This window comes from Pseudonaja textilis, chromosome 7, assembly GCF_049901715.1.
Source record: "Pseudonaja textilis isolate UNSWEBS1 chromosome 7, rPseTex1.2, whole genome shotgun sequence".
In the NCBI taxonomy this organism is placed as follows: domain Eukaryota; kingdom Metazoa; phylum Chordata; class Lepidosauria; order Squamata; family Elapidae; genus Pseudonaja; species Pseudonaja textilis.
In genome coordinates, this window is record NC_141996.1 from 7,483,672 (window position 1) to 7,505,062 (window position 21,391).

Here is a 21,391-nt window from a genome sequence, read left to right on the forward strand (position 1 = left end):
AGTGGTCCTTATATGCCATCCCAATCAAATGATTGTCCAGTCTATTTTTGAAAACCTCCAGGCACCTATAACTCCAGGAAGCAAGCTGTTCCACTGATTACTTGTTCTCGCAGAACAATTTCTCCTTACTTATAGGTTGGATCTCTCTTTAATCAGTGGTGGGATTCAATTTTTTTTTTACTACCGGTTCTGTGGGCGTGGCTTGGTGGGCATGGCAGGGGAAGGATACTGTAAAATCCCCAGTCAGAGGCAGTATTTGCCGGCTCTCCAAACTACTAAAAATTTCTGCTATAAATTCTCCAGAACTGGTCAGAACCTGATGAATCCCACCTCTGTCTTTAATGATCTTCCACCCATTACTTCTTGTCCAGTTTCTGGTGCTTTAGGGAAATCAGTCAAACCCTTCTTCTCTATGATAGGAAGTCCATAGGGGACTTCAAGCGCTGGAAGACAGTCACTGCGTCCCCTATGGACTTCTCTTTGATAGGCTAGACATACCTAGGTCCTTCAACCTTTCATCATGCAATTTAGCCCTTTGTCATCTTTATTACTCTCCTCTGTACACTTTCTCAAGTCTCAGCAATATTTTTTTTTTTTTGCAGCTTCTGCAAATGAGAGATTTCATGAAGTCATCATTTTCACCTTATTTCACCTCTTCTTTTATGGACTACTTCTGGATACAGAACAGAACAGGACTGCCTGCCAGTATTGCATTACTCTTGCAGAATTGACTGAATAGGCAAGTAGGAATAGAATAGAATAGAATAGAATAGAATAGAATAGAATAGAATAGAATAGAATAGAATAGAATAGAATAGAATAGAATAGAAAATGGAATAGAAAATGAGAAAATGGAATGGAATGGAATAGAATAGAATAGAATAGAATAGAATAGAATAGAATAGAATAGAATTCTTTATTGGCCAAATGTGATTGGACACACAAGGAATTTGTCTTGGTGCAAATGCTCTCAGTGTACATAAAAGAAAAGATATATTCATCAAGAGTCAAGAATCATCAGGTCCAACACTTAGTGATAGTCAAAGGGTACAACAAGCAATCAAATCATACTAGGAAACAGTCAATATAAATCGTAAGGATACCAGTGACAAAGTTACAGTCATACAGTCACAAGTGGTAGGGGATGAGTGATAAGGAGTGATGACAAGATTAATAGTAGTAGACTTTGTAAATAGTCGGACAGTGTTGAGGGAATTATTTGTTCAGCAGAGTGATGGCGTTCGGGAAGAAAACTGTCCTTGTGTCTAGTTGTTCTAGTGTGCAGTGCTCTACAGCGTCATTTTGAGGGAAAGAGTTGAAACAGTTTATGTCCAGGATGTGAAGGGTCTGTAGATATTTTCACAGCCCTCTTTTTGACTCATGCAGCATACAGGTCCTCGATGAAAGGCAGGTTGGGAGTAATTGTTTTTTCTGCAGTCCGAATTACTCTATGAAGTCTGTGTCTGTCTATCCAAGATGGCGCTGACGACGGCTGCCTTGGTGAAATGCTCTCCAATGGTAATAGCAATAGACTTATATACTGCTTTATAGTGCTTTACAGCCCTCTCTAAGAGGTTTACAGAGTCAGCCTCTTGCCCCCAACAATTTGGGTCCTCATTTTACCCACCTTGGAAGGATGGAAGGCTGAGTCAGCCTTGAGCCTGGTGGGATTTGAACTGCCATATTGTAGGCAGCTGGCTGCAGAAGTAGCTTGCAATACTGCACTCTAATCACTTGTGCCACAAAGGCTCAGTAATCAATCCTTGATGTACCACCACAGCGGAGCCCAAAATTTCTGTTGCTAAGCAAAACACTTATTAAGTGAGTTTGGCCCCATTTTACGATCTTTCTTGCCACCGTTAAGTGAATTATTATAGCTGTTAAGTTGGAGGCACAGTTGTTAAGTGAACCTGGCTCCCCGCCATTAATTTTGCTTGACAGAAGTTTGCAAAAGGGGACCACGTGACCCCAGGACATGGCGACCATCATAAGTGTGAGTCAATTGCCATTTGACTTTTGACATTTACTCTAAGGAATGGTGAAGCACAAGAGTTCCTTCACGAGAAAGAGTCGCTGTGACAACATGGAGCAGAGGTCTTGCAAAGCCTTTATGAGAACAACAACCATCAACACAAAATGACAGGAGGAAAAAAACCTAAAATCCAGGAATATAGACTTACTCAAGGGGGTTGATTTTTGTGCATTGTGACAAGTTGTGAATCTTCTACACCGAGGACCTTCAAACTTGGCAAGTTTAAGACTTGTGGACTTCAACTCCCAGAATTCCTAAGCTCACATGACTAGAGGAGGAATTCTGGGAGTTGAAGTCCGTAAGTCTTCAAGCTGTCAAGTTGGAAGACCCCCTGTTCTACACCCTAGCCTCCATTCCTGCCACCAGGCCATTTGTGAACCTAGGCTGAACACTTTTAGGACTAGAACAATTTTCAGACATAGTCCTAAGGAGAGGTCAGAGGAACAGAATATATCTGATCTCCAACAAGGCCAAAGGGCAAGCCACTCGGCAAAGCATCTTCCCTAATCTGCCCCATTACGCGTCTATAAAAATTCTCTATCGGTATAGTGGATAGAAAGATAGAGTAGAGTACAGTAGAGCAGAGCAGAGCAGAGCAGAACAGAACAGAATAGAATTACAAAATAGTAAAGTAGAACAGAGTAGAACTGAATTACAGAGTAGAGTAGAGTAGAGTAGAGTAGAGTAGAGTAGAGTAGAGTAGAGTAGAATTACAGAATAGAATATAGAATGGTATGGAATGGAATAGAAAATAGAGTAGAGTAGAGTAGAGTAGAGTAGAATAGAATAGAATAGAATAGAATAGAATAGAATAGAATAGAATAGAATAGAATAGAATAGAATAGAATAGAATAACTTTATTGTCAATTTGAATGTAATCGGCCTACATTCACATGCAATTTCATTGCATACAGCTCTCAAAGGGCCACCACCTCCAATAATCACTACATAACCATGACAGAATAAACAAACAAACAAACAAACACAAAATTATGCATATACCCATATATGTTATATGACACGGAGATACAACACAGTGTAGTTCAGATATATAGACATGTGCACGGCGAGAAAAAGCACTGTGAGTTCTAGTCCTGCCTTAGGCACTGAAGTCAGCTGGGATACCTTTGGGCCAGTCACATCTCTTTCAGCCCTGGAAAGAAGGCAAGGGAAAACCACTTAATGTAAAAAATGTCGCCCTAACCGCGAGCATCTATGTCGTCACTCGGAATCCAGATGGATTTCAAGAAACCACGGAGACAACGTGCCAACATTCCTCCGCCTAAACTGCTCCAGGACTTTGCAAGAAATGGTACAAGTTCACTTGACGTACGACCACACCTGAGTCCAAAATTGCTGTTGCTAAGCACCCGTTAAGTGAATTTTGTTGCATTTCACGACCTTTCTTGGCCCACTTGTTAAGCGAATCACTGCACTTGTTAAGTTGACAACTCCGTTGTAGAATGAATCTGGTGCCCTTTGCTGGTCAGAAAGTTGCAAAAGGTTGATCACGTGACCACCGGACACTGCAACCATCCTAAATACCCGCCAATTGCTAAGCCTCCAAAATGTTGTAAGCCGCGGACCACCTGTACTCTGTCCTCTTTTGGAAAAGGACAGGATAAACCTAGAGAGAATAAATACAAAACCAAAGAGGAGGACTTATCCATTCGCAGTCATTTATCTAGAGAACCGTTTTGCTCTCTCTTGTTGAAAGAAGAGAGACATGTTTTTGTGTAGAAATAAACAATACAGGAGGAAAATAAAAACGCAGTAGCCTGATTTGTAAGAGGTGTGTGAGACCTGAGAGAGAAATTCTCTGATTCTTGGTGTAGGGATAATTCTTTCTTTTTCAAACTTCCTGTCGAAGGAACTTTAATGGAATCGATCCTGCTGCTTTCTCAGCTCACACCCCATTTTGGGGGGATAAAGTGGGATTATTAAATGGGGTTAATAAATTTAATAAATCCCTATACAGGTAGTGTTCGACTTACAACTGTTTCTTTAGTGACCGTTTGAAGTTGCCACAGCACTGGAAGAAGTGACTTATGACCAATTTTCACTCTTATGACCGTTGCAGCACCCCTACAACCAGGTGATCAAAATTCGGACACCTGGAAACTGGTTCGTGTTGCAGTGTTGCAGTGTTATGGGATCCCCTTTTGTGACTTTCTGTTGTGGACTGTTGGCTGCCGACCCCTCCAGCAGCCGAATCGGAGGAGGAGGAGGAGGAGGAAGAGGAGGAGGAGGCGGCGTGGGAGTCAGGGTGTGCATCAGAGCAACCTGAGAGCTCCTGGGGGAAGAGGGAATGGAGCAGTCAGAGAGAGAGAGACAGAGGCGGAGCCTGGGCCATCCGTCAGCCTTCAGATGGAGAGTCAAGAACCCCCAGGTCTGGAGGCGGCTGATGAGGAAGAGGAGGAACAGCTGGGTTCAGTGCCGGATGCCTGGATGCGCAGAAGGCAGAGGAGAGGAGAGCAGTGGAAATCTATGGGCCGGTCCTTGGAACGGAAGAGCCACCACTGTTAGCGAAGCCCCACCCTAGCTCTGGGGATAAAAGGCAGGGGGTGGAGATGAATAGGTGTGGTAGACAATTATTCCTCTTCTAGCTGGATTTATTAGCGTGTGAGAGAAACTTTTTGTTGAGGCAAAAAGTTTCTAATAAAGGAATCTTTTGAGTTCACATCAGAGGGTTTGTCATGTTTGGGTCAGAACACTTTCTGAGATGTTTGCGACTTCAAAGCAAAGCCAATGGGGAAGCCAGATTCCCTTAACAACCTTGTGACTAACTTAACAACTGCAGAGATTGGCTTAATGACTGTAGCCAGAAAGGACACAAGGGCAGGGCGACAGTTACTTAACAACTGCCTCGCTTTAGCAACGTAAATTTTGGGCTCAATTGTGGTTGTAAATCGAGAACTACCTCTATAACAGACATTTTAGCTAGTCCTTGACTTATAAGTGCTTGAAATTATGATAGACCCCACGGAAGCCACTTACGACCTGGTTTCAAAGTTCTGCCCCCTCCTCCATGATCAAGTCAACCTGACAACCAGCTCACACTTACGGCTGTGTGCCATGTGGTCATGTGGCCACAACAGGACAGACACAGACTTCAGAGGATAATTAGGACTGCAGAAAAAACAATGGCTACCAACCTGCCTTCCTTTGAGGACCTGAATACTGCACTAGTCAAAAAGAGGGCTGTGAAAATATTTACAGACCCCTCACATCCTGTACATAAAACTGTTTCAACTTCTTCACTCAAAATGATGCTATAGAGCCCTGCACACTGGAACAAGTAGACAAAAGAACAGTTTTTCCCGAATGCCATCACTCTGCTAAACAAATAATTCCCTCAACACTGTCGAACTATTTAATAAGTCTGCATTACCATTATTATTACTATTAATCCTTCCATCCTTTCACCCATCTCCTCCCACTTATGATTGTATGACTGTAACCTTGTTGCTTGTATCCTAAATATTTTTATTGACCGTTTCCTAGTATCTGATTGCTTATTGTACCCTATGACTATCATTAAGCGCTGTACCTTATGATTCCTGACTCTTGACGAATGTATCTTTTCTTTTATGTATACTGAGAGCATTTGCACCAAGACAAATTCCTTGTGCGTCCAATCACACTTGGCCAATAAAGAATTCTATTCTATTCTATTCTATTCTATTCTATTCTATTCTATTCTATTCTATTCTATTCTATTCTATTCAAGACAATTTTCTCCCCAGAAACCTCCATATATTCCAATTTCCAACAAAACCCAACCCATAGCAAACAGTGGGTTCGCTTAACCCGTGCCATGTAATACTTTACAACTGCCTCAAAACAGATTGCAAATTCAGGTCCATCGTATGATGATCCGCATTACGACCCACATGATTTATGACGGTAATGGCCAGGCTCGATTATGGTCCTATGTTGAGGGCTCTGTATGCTATAAATGACCTACATGATGAAGGGAACATTAGTATACCTTAGTTGTGTTTATACAATCCAGTAGTTGAATCCGCTAGCAATTTTGTGGATTTCCAGAGTAAGTTCAGCCATTGGATTAAAATGATCAGTTAGTATATAATATACTGCTTATTTCCTACAATATTCTTCTTCAAACTCCAAATTAGCCCTCCAAATAAATGCTTACAATTGGAGGGCTCTTGAAGTTGAAATTCTAATTTATCGGGTTGCAAAAATTTCTGCAAAAATTCTGTTGTACAGAACATACTGTAGGTGTTACAGTGAAATGTTCCATGCTTTGATTGTTGCCTTTCTGTTCTTCTGCATGTAATGGTTTCTTTTCACTGAATGGCATATATCTTTGAACTATTCATCATCATCATCATAGTAATAGTAATAATAATAATTACAATATGCAAACTGAAGTTGACCGATTGTGGAGGAAGAAATCAATGGTTGTACCAATTGTAATAGGAGCCCTTGGAGCAATACATGGAAATTTTGAACTCATCAGACCTGAATATTCTGACTTTACAAAAAAACACCTTACTCACAACTGCCTATAAACTCAAACGTTATCTTAACAGCTCTTAGGTCCTTGGTTAGGACTTGAACTGTTAAGTTTTTACCAGTCCCAGACTGTGAATCCAATTGAAGATTAAACTTTAAACAATAATAATAATTTACCACTCCCAGACTGTGAAACCAATTGAAGATTAAATCTTAAACAATAATAATAATTTACCAGTCCTAGACTGTGAATTGAATTGTAGATGAAATCTTAAATAACCGCAATAATAATAAATTATAAAGGTGTTACATGACATTGACCACTTTTTGATAAAACAACTGGAATGTTATCTGTAAATTTATTTCAGTTTCACACTCGCTGGACAGAAATAATGCAAGGAAATTAGAGATTACGATAATAACCAAATTGATGGTCTGGTTCACTGAGAGAGCTGCAAATTAAAGGGGAAAGATTGGTTTCTCGCACTTAACATGTGTTTATAGCCATTTTCAACGGCTATTCTTCTTACTTTTCTATCTTAACTTTTAAGCTTCAGGAACTATATAGCACAAGACCAGCTGTTAAATCTAAAGCCCACCTTTTAGATTTACTAATATGGCCAGAAATCATTACTTCCAGTATTACCCTACCAGCTTTTATCACGTTTATGCCTAACTATAAATATGAAAAGTGAACACCCATATAGAGAAACCGTTAAACCAAAACAACAGAGTGAAATAACTACACAATTGTTAACATTCCCCTGCCCTGAGATCCGGATGGCTCCCTAAAGCCAGCTTCTAAATTATCACTCTGTTCTAAATCAGGCAACACGTAAACTCAATCTCCCATCCAAATAATATCTTCCATCCAAACTGGGAAACAGAACATCCCTGCCAGCCTGCTGTAGTTTCATTACGGGTGGAGGAAATTAAAGACATGAAAAGTTTTATCTTGCTTTTTTTTCCCCACCCAACATTGCTTCCATGGGTAAGAGAAGAAGAAAAGAAAAAAAGGTATCAAAAGAAATGTGGAGATCAGCTCTTGCCGATTGGCCTTATCTGGAGATGTCTTGCCATCTCTTTGACTGTCTTCCTAGACACTTAAAAATTAAAAACTGTCAGTCCAAGAGACTTTTGCCAAATTCTGTACTTTTCCAACCCTTGGGAGGGTGGTGGTGGGGAACCTCCTTTAACGATTCCCCCAGCCTTGCCACTTATTTGTCTGTCTTTTTCTTTTAAATGAAAGATATGCAGAAGATGCATTGGCTACCATTTCTCATCTAGTTACCAACAACCAGGGTTAATCCGAGGAGACAAGGAGAGCTCTTCCTGCCACTTTTCCCTTTGGGGTTTAGGAGAGCAAGCATCAATCTCAAACTCCACAGTACCAAAATAGCTGCCCTCGGTTTGGTTTCGTTCGTCAAAATCTCTCTATCTCCCCCTTCGTACCAGTTTCTGGATAAACCCAGGGGTTAAAAAAAATAATGTCTTGGCCGCTTCAAAACAAACCACCGCTTCTCAAGCCAACTCTTTGATTCTCTCCCTTTCTCACAGGTGTATTAACCATCCTCCTAACCCACCCACCCCCACTTCACCCCATCCTGCTCCCCAACCGTAGTTACTTGGCCGGGTCCGGGCAGAACATCCCTTACCTTGCATCCAAACATCAACGACAACGTGTTGTTCGTACAGGCAACTTTGCAGTGGCAAATCATTGGTGTAATGCGGTCAGAATAGTTAACAAGCCTGCACATTCCTTGAGGGCTGCAGTTGAAGCAGCCAAGAGATGATAATAGAGATAGATAGATAGATATTTGGCGATGGGGACGTGGTGGGGGGGGGGAACCAGAGCTAACCCAGCCAAGGGAGAGTCAACATCTTCAGCTCAACAGCTAGCTGGATTCTGAGCTTCTTTGCTTTTCTCGGTCACAAGCCGTCTTGCCGTCTCTTCACCACCTGTGCTCCCAATTCAACCATTCCCCTTGCAGATGAATCAACATTGCAGCAGGAATTGTGAAGTGTCAGGGGTTCCCCTCTTCCACTGGGGGAGCTCATTAAAAATAAAAATAAAAAAATAAAGAGTGTGGGGGGGGGAGGGGACAAAAGCGCTCCCACGTCCCTCGCCGCTGCCGCTACCACCGCCCCCCTCCCCTCGCACGGAGCAGGGAAAAAAAATGGAAAGGAAAGGTAACGAAAGCAGGTGGATGCACATTAACATGTAAAGCAACGCTCACGCCTACTCCAAATCATCACACAAGATTGTCATGCTAGCAAGGAGTGGGCTGAAAGATCACCGCAAGCGGAGGAAAACATTGCAGCTCTCCCTTTGGTGTGCAGCCAGTGCCTGGCTGCTGCAAGACCCGGCCATGGTGGGAAAAGGAAGGGAGGAGGGGTGGAAATGTGGAGGCTCCGAAGGTTTTCTGAAGATCCCCTTCAAGAAAGCCACGTCCTCCTCATCTCTGCCTCCTGCCTGCCCCGGCAAGCCTCCCACGAGAGAGGAGGGGGAGGAGGAGGAGGAGGAGGATGGGTCCCGTCTGCAGCGACAGCAGCTTCCTCTCTCGGTGTGAAGGATGAAACGCCTGCTCCAAGAAACTGGCTTGGGAAAAACAGAAGAGCAGGGGGAAGAACGCTCCACTCTTTTGCAAGTAATGTTCAGGGGTGGCCAGGGTGCCCTGGGAGCTGGGGGCTGGGTGGTGGGGGGTGGGAGGGAGAGAGAAAGACGGAGCATCTCCCTAGAGAGTTGTTGCCAGGAGGATGGTTCGTTTATTGCGTGGGGAGGCATCTAGCCAACTTTAGCTGACCTGACTTTGAAATTAAGCAAGAGGACCCTTGGATGGGAAGCAAGCTGAGAAGGCGAGGATCAGGCAGCCAGTGACTTCTGGGCACTGTCCCCCAAAGGTAGCCTTCAACAAGCAAGCTCAGTTCAAGAAACTCTTTGCTCTCCCCCCTCCCCCACCCAAGAATTCACAGTGGGTTACTTTAGAGAGGAGAGAGAGAGAGAGAGAGAGAGAGAGAGAGAGAGAGAGAGAGAGAGAGAGAGAGAGAGATGATAAATGATAGCTACATAACTACATAGATGATAGATAGGAGAGATTATATAGATAGAGATGATTGATAGCTGGATAACTAGATAGATGATAGATAGATGGTAGCGATGGATGGATAGACAGATATAGATAGATAGATAGATAGATAGATAGATAGATAGATAGATAGACGGACAGACAGACAGACAGACAGACATAGATCATATAGATGATAAATGATAGCTACGTAACTACATAGATGATAGATAGGAGAGATTATATAGATAGAGATGATTGATAGCTCGATAACTAGATAGATGATAGATAGATGGTAGCGATGGATGGATGGATGGATGGATGGAGATAGAGAGAGAGAGAGAGAGAGAGAGAGATAGACAGACAGATATAGATGATATAGATGATAGATGATTGATAGTGATAGATAATAAATGATAGATAGATAGATAGATAGATAGATAGATAGATAGATAGATAGATAGATATTGATAGATAAACAGAGATGGATGGATAGATAGATATGAAAGATAAATGAAAGATGATTGATAGATAATGAATAGCTAGATAACTAGGTAGATAATAGATAAGTGATAGATAGATAGATAATAGTGATAGAGATGATAAATGAAAGATGATTGATAGATAATGAATAGCTAGATAACTAGGTAGATAATAGATAAGTGATAGATAGATAGATAATAGTGATAGAGATGATAGATGAAAGATGATTGATATAGATACTAAATGATAGCTAAATAACTAGGTAGATGATAGATAAAAGAGAGAGAGAGATGGAAGGGGGGAAGGGGGACGGGGCAAGAGAATGCTAGGTAGCTGTATAGCTAGATAGATGATAGCTGGATGGATGGATGGATACAGACAGAGAGAGACAGACAGAGAAAGATGGATGATAGATAAACTGATTAGTCTTACAATCATATAAAATATAACACAAAAACAAAATGCAAGATCTAATTTCAGGATAAAGTAGATAAAAGAAAATACAGTAATAAAATACAGTATATAGGTTACCTGGGGATCTCCTTCCTAATGTTATCCCTGCAAGGAAGGCTGGCTTGAAAGAGAAGGATTTGGCCTAAGGCTCCGAATCGGCTCCAGGGTGAGACAGGGGCCTCTGCACCCCAGTCTACACTATAGCACATAAGGGATGCCTGAAGCCATTCTGAACATTTTTCCAGTAAGGTGCATCGGTATAATTCCACTAAACACAGGTCACATGAAACAGGAAATTGTCATTGAATTTGCTCATCGGCTCCTTCTCTTGTTCTTAAAAGTGGAATAATGAGGAGAAATGATCTTTTTGTCCCCAGAGGAGGCATTACTAAGGAACAAAACTAACCAGGAAGGGTCATTCTCCAGGAGCTCATGAAGCAGAGTTGCTCAAAGACTAGGAGCTCACCTGCTCCTTGATCTAGATACAGGAGTCTTCAAACTTGACAGCTTTAAGACTTGTGGACTTCAACTCCCAGAGTTCCTCCTCCAGTCATGTTAGCTCAGGAATTCTGGGAGTTGAAGTCCACAAGCCTTAAACTGGCCAAGTTTGAAGACCCTTGATCTAGAAGCTCACCTGTTTCAGAAGTATCCTTCTGCTTAGTCTCATCTCCAGGATCTTGGCATCGTTTGTGATGAGATCCTGTTAATGGACTAACCAACTGTACAGGAGATAGCTTCTCTTGCTAAGACCTAAGACCATTTGTAGTACTGTGAATAGCACTAGGAAAACTTTACATAATAGTAATAGGAAGGCATATTACTTTCTGCCCAAGGTTATCTGCAATAAAATGGGGCAGGTTATGGTAAGCCCCACTTGCTATGATGTGGGGCTTGGAGGCCACTGCACATGCTCAGATGCCATAAAAGCAGTTTGTTCCTTAATTGCTTGCAAAAAAACAAGCCAGCCGGCCTGTTTTCTGTTGGTAATCACCAATTATTTACTGCAACCTGTTTTCTGACTGCAATGATAATTAAAGCATTATTTGGGGGTATATATCCTCTGGTTATTAAATGTCTATGGAGATTCTTACTCATCCAGGTCACAGTTGTCCCAAAAGTACTTTTTCAAGAGGCAATTGGACTTTCTGGTTTTTCTTTGAAGACATTTCGCTTCTCATCCCAGAAGCTTTTTCAGCTCTGACTGGAGGGTGGGGAAATGGAAGGATTTATACTCCTTGCAGACAGCTGGTCATTTGCATCCTTTTAGAGGGTCATTGAGGCCACCTGGATGTTTGTCTGTGTCATCAGGGTCACCTCTGTGGTACAAATGGATGTGGAGCCTTCTGGGAATTGTTGAAATGACCAGCTGTCAGCAAGGAGTTTTATAAATCCTTCCATTCCCCACCATCCAGTCAGAGCTGAAGAAGCTTCTTGGGTGAGAAGTGAAATGTCTTCAAAGAAAAACCAGAAAGTCGAGTTGCCTCTTTGGGGAAAAAAAGCACTTTGGGGACTCTGGTTCCTAAGGGTAATTTACACCTATAGAAAATATAAACCAAAAAAAGAACTACCAAAAATTAACTCACCAAAAAAAAGACATTTAAAGCGGCTATCAATGTGCATGAAGTAAGATCATATTTCAGGCTGTTGTAATAGTTATATCTTTTGCATAAGCAGTATTCTTCTTTAAAACAAAATACTGGTACTCCCTGACTTACAACCGGTGGTGGGATTCAATTTTTTTTACTACTGGTTCTGTGGGGGTGGCTTGGTGGGCGTGGCAGGAGAAGGATACTGCAAAATCCCCCCATTCCCTCCCCACCCCACTAACCTGCTTTCCAGCTCTGTTCTCCTGCACAGGGCAACCAAAGGAGACCCAGCCGGTCAGCTGGGACTCAATGGGAGGCAGAGAACAGATGGGGACGGAGCCAGTCAGAGGTGGGATTTGCCGGTTCTACAAACTACTCAAAATTTCCACTACCGGTTCTCCAGAATTGGTCAGAACCTGCTGAATACCACCGCTGCCTACAACTATTCATTTAGTGACCGTTCAAAGTTACAACAGCACTGAAAAAAAGTGACTTACCACTGTTTTTCACACTTACAACCATCACAGCCTCCCTGTGGTCACACGATCAAAATTCAGACGCCTGGCAACTGACTTGTATTTAGGATGGTTGCAGTGTTCCAGGGGTTGTGTGATCCCCTTTTGCATCCTTCTGCCAAGGGCCAATGGGGAAGCCAGATTCACTTAACAACCATGCTACTAACTGAACAACTGCAGTGATTCACTTAACAACTGGGGCAGGAAAGATAGCAAAATAGGGCGAAACTCACTTAATTAGCAACAAAAATTATTGGGTTCAGTTATTGTCGTACGTCTAAGACCGCTTGTAATGAGAGAGATACAACCTGGAAATGAAGTAGGAACCAGCTCCATTAAATAGGTGTTACTTCCTTTTAAGGAAGCACACAGGAGATTGTGGTGTTCATCTTCATAACAGCTTAGAAACTTGGAAAGCCATGAAATGCGCCTTGGTGAATCAAACCAATAATCTGCTCTAATCCAAGTTGCTTTAAAGGTAAAGGTTCCCGTTGCACATCCGTGCTACTCGTTTCCGGATCTAGGGGGTGGTTGGTGCTCATCTCCGTTACAAAGCCGAAGAGCCAGCGCTGTCCGAAGACACCTTCGTGGTCATGTTGCCAGCATGGCTAAACACCGAAGGTGCATGGAACACTGTTACCTTCCCACCAAAGTGGTCGCTATTTTTTCTGCTTGCATTTTAAACATGCTTTCGAACTGTTGGGGTTGGCAGAAGCTGGGACAAGGAACGTGAACTCACTCCGTTATGCGGCGTTAGGGATTCGAACCGCCGAACTACCAACCTTTCTGATCAACAAGCTCAGCCTCTTAGCCACTGATTAGCCTCTTAGTCACTGATTAGCCACTCAGCCACTTAGCCAAGATGCTTATAACAGCTAAAAAGAGGCTTACAAAAAGCTAAAAAATATACAGTATGTTAGTTTCCTATGATGGAACATATCATGGTATTTCATCTATCTTGGTCATTTTCTTAGAAAAAAAGGAAGACAACCGATTCCTTGGCAGGAAAAAAAATGGAAACTAAGATTACAGTTTTGGGTTGCTCTTTGAAGAGTGAACCCAATCAGTCTTGTAGACCAGGGGTCTCCAACCTTGGCAACTTTAAGCCTGGAGGACTTCAACTCCCAGAATGCCCCAGCCAGCAAAGCTAGGAGTTGAAGTCCTCCAGGTTTAAAGTTGCCAAGGTTGGAGACCCCTGTTGTAGACTGAACCCCCCTCTCTCAACATCACGATGAATCTTGCAAGCTCCATCTCCAAAAGCAATCTCAGAAAAGACTTCTACAGTTGCAGTATTTGAAGCCTCTCACATCCCAGCCTTTTTTCTTTCTTTTTTTAGCAGTGTCCCAATATCTCAGGGGTTTTATTTTATTTATTTATTTGGCAAGCAAGTATTAGATAACAGGGATAAGTATAAGCATGGTTATGAATACACGAAATGGATATGAATAAAAAAGAGTCAATAGGACAGGGATGGTAGGCATGTTGGTGCGCTTATGCACGCCCCCTACAGGCCTCTTAGGAAAGGGGTGAGGTCAACAGTAGACAGTCTAAGGTTAAAGTTTTTGGGGTTTGGGGAAGAAACCACAGAGTCAGGTAGAGTATTCCAGACATTGACCACTTGTATTTCCTGCAATCTAGTTTAGTTCGGTTAACCTTGAGTTTGTATCTATTGCGCGCTCTTGTATTGTTGTGAAACTGAAGTACTCATTGACAGGTAGGACACTGCAATAGATAATTTAACAGATAATAGATAATCAGAGTTGGAAGGGATCTTATAGCTGATCTAGTCCAACCCCACACACAAGCGGGAGACCCTACACCATTTCTGACAAATGGTAGTCTTCTTGAAAGTCTCAAGTGATGACACTCCCACAACATCTGAGGGCAACTTCTGTTCCATTGGTTGATTGTTCTCATTGTCAGAAAGTTTCTCCTTATTTCCAGGTTGAATCTCTCCTTGATCAGTTTCCATCCATTATTCCTTGTCTGGCCTACAGGTGCTTTAGAAAATAGCTTGATTCCCCTTCCTCTCTGTGGCAGCCCCTCAAATATTGGAAGACTGCTATCATGTCTCCCCTGGTCCTTCTCTTTTCCAGTCTAGCCATGCCCAGTTCCTGCAACTGTTCATTGTATGTTTTAGCCTCCAGTCCCCTAATCATCCTAGTTGCTCTTCTCTGAACTTTTTCTAGAGTCTCGACATCTTTTTTATAATGTGGTGACCAAAAGTGGATTCAGTACTCGAGGTGTGGTCTTACTAAGGCTTTATAGAGTGGCTTGATCTCGATTGCATCCCTCTGTTAATGCAATTTAGGATTGCATTAGCTTTAATTTTATGTATTATACTTAGATTGGACCGAAGGCGGTGTAGTTCTAGGTTGTCTAGGTCTAAAATTTCAAGTCTGGTGGCATAAGGTATTCTGCTACAAGTTTGATTTAGTAATAACATGGGAGGACAAACACTCTGAGATTAAGGAGTTACTACAAAAATTCTAGCCAGTTTTTTTAAATTCTGGAGTCCTTGATGTTCTCTGAACTCGTGGATTGCTTGCAGACGTTTCATTACCCAACTAGGTAATGTCATCAGTGAAGCCAACAACCAGATTTGGAGAACTCCAAGGACTCCACAGTTTAAACCTGAGCTACACGTACAGTTCAGGTAGTCCTGGAGTTACCACCGCACAACATTGGTGTTGCTAAGTGAAACATTTGTTAAGTGAGTTCCCTGAGCCCCTATTTTACGGCCTTTCTTGCCAGCATTGTTAAGTGAATCTCTGCAGTTAAGTTAGTAAGTGAATCTGGCTTCCTCATTGACTTTGCTTGTCAGAAGGTCACAAAAGTTGATCTCAGGACATCGTAACCATTGTAAATATGAACCAGTGGCCAAGCATCTGAATTTTGATCACGTGACCACGGCGATGCAGCAACAATCGTTCAGTGTAAAGAAAAAAGGTCATAAATCACGTTTTTTGGCACCGTTGTAACTTTGAACGGTCACAAAATGAAGTGTTGTAAGTCAAGGACTACCTGTGTTCTCGTCGAAGGGCACTTTTTCATATGCCCAGCAGGTGGCACTCAAGACCTTTGTAGCCTCTGATATATGAAATTCAGACAAGGCTAGGAGAATATCCACAATTCTTCATCCCTACCAATTATAATTGACGGTAATCTACTACACCTGTGTGACTCTTACTCTTTTTAAATAGGGACAACATTCTCGTTGCATACTTATCACCTACCCTGGTCCGAAAGGATTGAAAACGCTGTACAACAAGCATCAACTAAGGGGATATGAATGCAAAGAACATCCCAATTAAGTCTCATCAGAAAGAAATAACTAAACAGTTTATCAACTATTTCTCGTTATTCATACTTCCTTAGAAACAGCCACTGTGCTTCCTCAAAAGTAAGACCCTGTCTTATTTATTTTTTTTGCCACCAAAAAAGGCACCAGGTCTTATTTTGGGGGGATGTCATCCATTGACTAACCTCACTTGCACACATCACCTCCAACTTCCTTTTCACTGTCAGAGGCCTTAAGGAACTTCTTCTGCGGCTGGCAAGGCTTTCCTGAAGGCCTCTGCAGCTGATAACAGAGCTCTGGATCGATCCAGAGCTTTATTATCAGCTACAAAGGCCTTCAGGAAAGCCATGCCAGCCTTGCTGGCTGCAGAAGAAATAGGCCGGCGAGGCAGGTGTTGGGGTGTGCAAGGCCTGGCTACAACTGTCCAAAGGTAAGTAGTAGGGCAGCTCCACCCCCCACATCCCCACCCTAGCTTAATTTTTACCTGTTCACCTTGGAGTGGGTGGGATCTTAATTTGGGCTTATTTAGGAGGTAGGGCTTATATTGGGCACATGTGTAAAAATCAAGCTAGGACTTACTTTCAGGGTAGGTCATATTTTCGGGAAAACAGGGTAAACAGCTTCTAGCTAGTCATACTTCCTTAGAAAGATTACACGGGGAGTCCTTGATTTACAAATGTTCATTTTATGACCGTTCAACTTTCCCACGGAACTGAAAAATGTGACTTATCACTTGTTTTTGGGCAGCATCTCCATGATCACGGGATCAAAAATTCAGCTGCTTGGCAGCCTGACTTAAATTTATGACAGTTCCAGTGTCCTGGGGTGTGAGACTTTTGTGAAATGAGTTATGACCATTCCTGCTACAGTTGTTAAGTGAATCACTGCAGTTGTTCAGTGAGTAACATGGTTGTTAAGTGAATCCGGCTTTCCTATTGACTTTGCTTGTCAGAAAGTCGCAAAAGGGAATCACATGACCTTGGGACACAGCAACTGGTCATAAGTATGAACCAGTTTGCCAAGCGTCTGATATTTTGATCACATGATCGTGGGGACGCTACAAAGTGTGGAAAATGGCGCTAAGTCACTGTTTTCCAGTGCCGTTGTAACTTTGAAGGGCCACTAAATGAACTGTTATAAGTTGAGTTGAGTCCCTCTATCTAATTCCTAATTTTTAAGCAATTTAATGACGGAAAGTCTCTTGAAAGTCAGCTAATGCCATCTCTCTCTCTCTCCTCCTCCTCCTCCTAAGATGTATTAGTGTAAATTTAGAAGACAAAAAAAACACGTAATATGGTTTCCATGACAATCCATTCCATAGTTACAAGCAACCAGCCGCTCTTATTTAATGCAAACAAATATAAATCACCTAGGGTTACCTCAGATGTGGAGACATCTAGCATTGCTGATATGATGAACCACTAACTCGTGGGGTCAGCACCGTTTAAAGGCCAAGACAGACAGCAGACAGATCTCATACCAGGCACTTCTCCGATACATGCAGTAGCATCAGCCGTATAAAATCTGCTTTATTCTTTGTTTAAAAACATACAGAGGAGGTCAGGCTTGTGAAATCGCCCAGAATAAGAAGCACAAAGACAAGTGTTCAGTTCTATCTTTATTGCACGTCAGAAAAAAAGCATCTCTCACCCTACAGATCTCATCGACTTACAACCACAGTCGTGCCCAACATTTCTGCGGCTAAGCGAGATATTTGTGAAGTGAATTTTTTTATCCCATTTTTGCATTTCTTACCACGGTTGTTAACATGGTGAATTCTAGTTCCGCCTTAAGCACGAAAGCTGGCTGAGGAATTCTGGGCCAATTACCAGGAGATGGTGAGTTCTAGTCCCGCCTTAAGCATGAAAGCTGGCTGAGGAATTCTGGGCCAATAACCAGGAGATGGTGAGTTCTAGTCCTGCCTTAAGCATGAAAGCTGGCTGAGGAATTCTGGGCCAATCACCAGGAGATGGTGAGTTCTAGTCCTGCCTTAAGCATGAAAGCTGGCTGAGGAATTCTGGGCCAATCACCAGGAGATGGTGAGTTCTAGTCCCGCCTTAGGCATGAAAGCTGGGTGAGGAATTTTGGGCCAATTACCAGGAGATGGTGAGTTCTAGTCCCGCCTTAAGCATGAAAGCTGGCTGAGGAATTCTGGGCCAATCACCAGGAGATGGTGAGTTCTAGTCCCGTCTTAGGCATGAAAGCTGGCTGAGGAATTCTGGGCCAATCACCAGGAGATGGTGAGTTCTAGTCCCGCCTTAAGCATGAAAGCTGGCTGAGGAATTCTGGGCCAATCATCAGGAGATGGTAAGTTCTAGTCCCGCCTTAGGCATGAAAGCTGGCTGAGGAATTCTGGGCCAATCACCAGGAGATGGTGAGTTCTAGTCCTGCCTTAGGCATGAAAGCTGGCTGAGGAATTCTGGGCCAATCACCAGGAGATGGTGAGTTCTAGTCCTGCCTTAAGCATGAAAGCTGGTTGAGGAATTCTGGGCCAATCACCAGGAGATGGTGAGTTCTAGTCCTGCCTTAAGCACGAAAGCTGGTTGAGGAATTCTGGGCCAATCACCAGGAGATGGTAAGTTCTAGTCCCACCTTAGGCATGAAAGCTGGCTGAGGAATTATGAGCCAATCACCAGGAGATGGTAAGTTCTAGTCCCACCTTAGGCATGAAAGCTGGCTGAGGAATTCTGGGCCAATCACCAGGAGATGGTGAGTTCTAGTCCTGCCTTAGGCATGAAAGCTGGTTGAGGAATTCTGGGCCAATCACCAGGAGATGGTGAGTTCTAGTCCCGCCTTAGGCATGAAAGCTGGCTGAGGAATTCTGGGCCAATCACCAGGAGATGGTGAGTTCTAGTCCTGCCTTAGGCATGAAAGCTGGCTGAGGAATTCTGGGCCAATCACCAGGAGATGGTGAGTTCTAGTCCCGCCTTAGGCATGAAAGCTGGCTGAGGAATTCTGGGCCAATCACCAGGAGATGGTGAGTTCTAGTCCTGCCTTAGGCATGAAAGCTGGCTGAGGAATTCTGGGCCAATCACCAGGAGATGGTGAGTTCTAGTCCTGCCTTAAGCATGAAAGCTGGTTGAGGAATTCTGGGCCAATCACCAGGAGATGGTGAGTTCTAGTCCCACCTTAGGCATGAAAGCTGGCTGAGGAATTCTGGGCCAATCACCAGGAGATGGTAAGTTCTAGTCCCGCCTTAGGCATGAAAGCTGGGTGAGATGAGGAATTCTGGGCCAGAGATGGGTTCTACCAGGAGATGGTGAGTTCTAGTCCCACCTTAGGCATGAAAGCTGGGTGAGGAATTCTGGGCCAATTACCAGGAGATGGTGAGTTCTAGTCCTGCCTTAGGCATGAAAGCTGGCTGAGGAATTCTGGGCCAATCACCAGGAGATGGTGAGTTCTAGTCCCACCTTAGGCATGAAAGCTGGCTGAGGAATTCTGGGCCAATCACCAGGAGATGGTGAGTTCTAGTCCTGCCTTAGGCATGAAAGCTGGCTGAGGAATTCTGGGCCAATCACCAGGAGATGGTGAGTTCTAGTCCCACCTTAGGCATGAAAGCTGGCTGAGGAATTCTGGGCCAATCACCAGGAGATGGTAAGTTCTAGTCCTGCCTTAGGCATGAAAGTTGGCTGGGTGACTTTGGGCCAATCACTCTCTCTCCCAGCCCAACTCACCTCACAGGCTGTTATTACGAGGGAAATTGTGGGATGTGTTAGTTATCTTCGTCATTTTGTGTTGTTTATAAAAGTCATCAAGATGGGATACAAATAAACGAATACTATATATATTTTTTCCACCCTATTTCTGTTTCATTCATAAGATTTCCTTACTAATAATTTTTGGTGCTGCCCCCCCAGACAAACTCCTGAAAATACAATTGAATACAGCTTTTCTTTTTCCATTAAGGAAAAAGGCTTTTTGAGCAAATCAACCGGGGAGAAAAAACTATGAAAACAAGCAGAAACCTGTTGAAAGCAGACAAACTCTCAACGCCACCTGACAATTGTGACAATTAGATTGTATTAATAATTCATTGCTGCTGCTTATGAATAAGAACTGACAAACCCATTCCTTCACTTCTAACAATATTTATCTTTTAAAGTCAGTGCTTGTTCCATTTTCACATGAGTGTGTCATTATTTATCCTCTAAAGTAAATGTTATTTCACTTGAGTTTGTGATTCCCCCCCCCATTTAAAATCTGGACATAATTGCATATATTTCTTGGCATTTTCCCAATATACATTAGTCAACGATTTTCTTATCATCTACAAACATCATTCTCTAAGACAAGAATCAGTCAGATTTTATTCCAGAATTCAATAGTGGCTTACAGGTAGTCCTTGGGATGACCCGGGGCGTGGCACAAAGGAAACACAGTCAGATAAACAATAAGAGTCCCTTTATTATCTCCAACTTTGCCCCCAATGTCCAGGTTACCTTCTGGCTAGAGAAAAGCTCACCCAGGAACAGCCTTTGACTGTAGGAAATTCAGTCCAAAACAGGGTAAACACAAACTGTCACTTAAAGTCCAAACAAACCAAACTGACGTAATTAGTTTGGCAGGGCAGGAGCAGGAATTTCAAACTTGAAAGCATGACAAAACTCACATAGTTGGGAGGACACCAGGAACACAGATAAGCCACGAAGATACAAGATAAAGTCACATTTGCTCCCAATAGCTTGCAGGACGCAGCTTGCCTTTTTTATACACTGTGTTCTCAACTGCAGCTAATGAAGGGAATCAGGGCCCTTTCCTCCCCTGTAAGCCACGCAACCCACGTTGCTCTCTTCTCTGTTCCTCCCTGTGTGCCCTAGGATGAAGAGGGGATGGGCCTGGGTCTTCCCCAGTTTCTTCCACAGTCAATGGACCACACTCCCACTCCCTGTCAGCTGTTCGGCTTCCTCCTCCAAGACGGATTCCGACAGGGGCATGACACCTCAACTTACAACCATTTGTTCCATTGACCATTCCAACTTACAACGACATTGAAAAAAACAACTTATGACCATTTTCTACACTTATGACCATTGCAGCATCCCCCATGGTCACATGAGCAAAATTGGAATGCTTGACAACTAACTCGCATTTATGACGGTTGCAGAGTCCTCTGGGTCAACCTTTTTGCGACTTTTGACAAGCAAAGTCAATGAGGAAAACCAGGTTCGCTTAACAACCATGTCACTAACTTAGCAACTGCAGCGATTCACTTCATAAACTGTGCCACGGAAGGCCGTAAAATGGCCTTAGCAACAGAAATTTTGGGCTCAATTATGGTCGTAAGTCAAGGACTACTGATATTCAGAGACTTTATACCAAAATGCAACTTGGTGAGTTTAGAAACGTTATTGCAGGCTAGATAAAGGCTTCAACAGAACAGAGGATTGTCCTTGGTTTTCTTTTTCAATATATATTTTACTTAGAATTTTGGTTATAATAGTAAAATCGAATAGAAACTCAAAAAAGAAAAGAGA

The 21,391-nt window shown here is 42.8% G+C and overlaps 1 protein-coding gene across 16 annotated transcripts in view; it reads right to left on the bottom strand.

Moving 5' to 3' along the window:
- DLG2 (discs large MAGUK scaffold protein 2) overlaps nt 1–21,391 on the bottom strand; it is a 979,527-nt gene that overhangs the window by 544,715 nt on the left and 413,421 nt on the right. For 2 of the 16 annotated variants that reach the window (XM_087936993.1, XM_087936982.1), the window contains exon 1: nt 8,170–8,302. The exons of the other annotated variants lie outside the window; for them this stretch is intronic. In XM_087936993.1, the coding sequence (XP_087793119.1) occupies nt 8,170–8,271 (102 nt within the window). In that variant the 5' untranslated portion in view covers nt 8,272–8,302. Of the gene's footprint in view, nt 1–8,169; nt 8,303–21,391 lie in introns of those variants that run through there. 16 annotated transcript variants of the gene reach the window in all.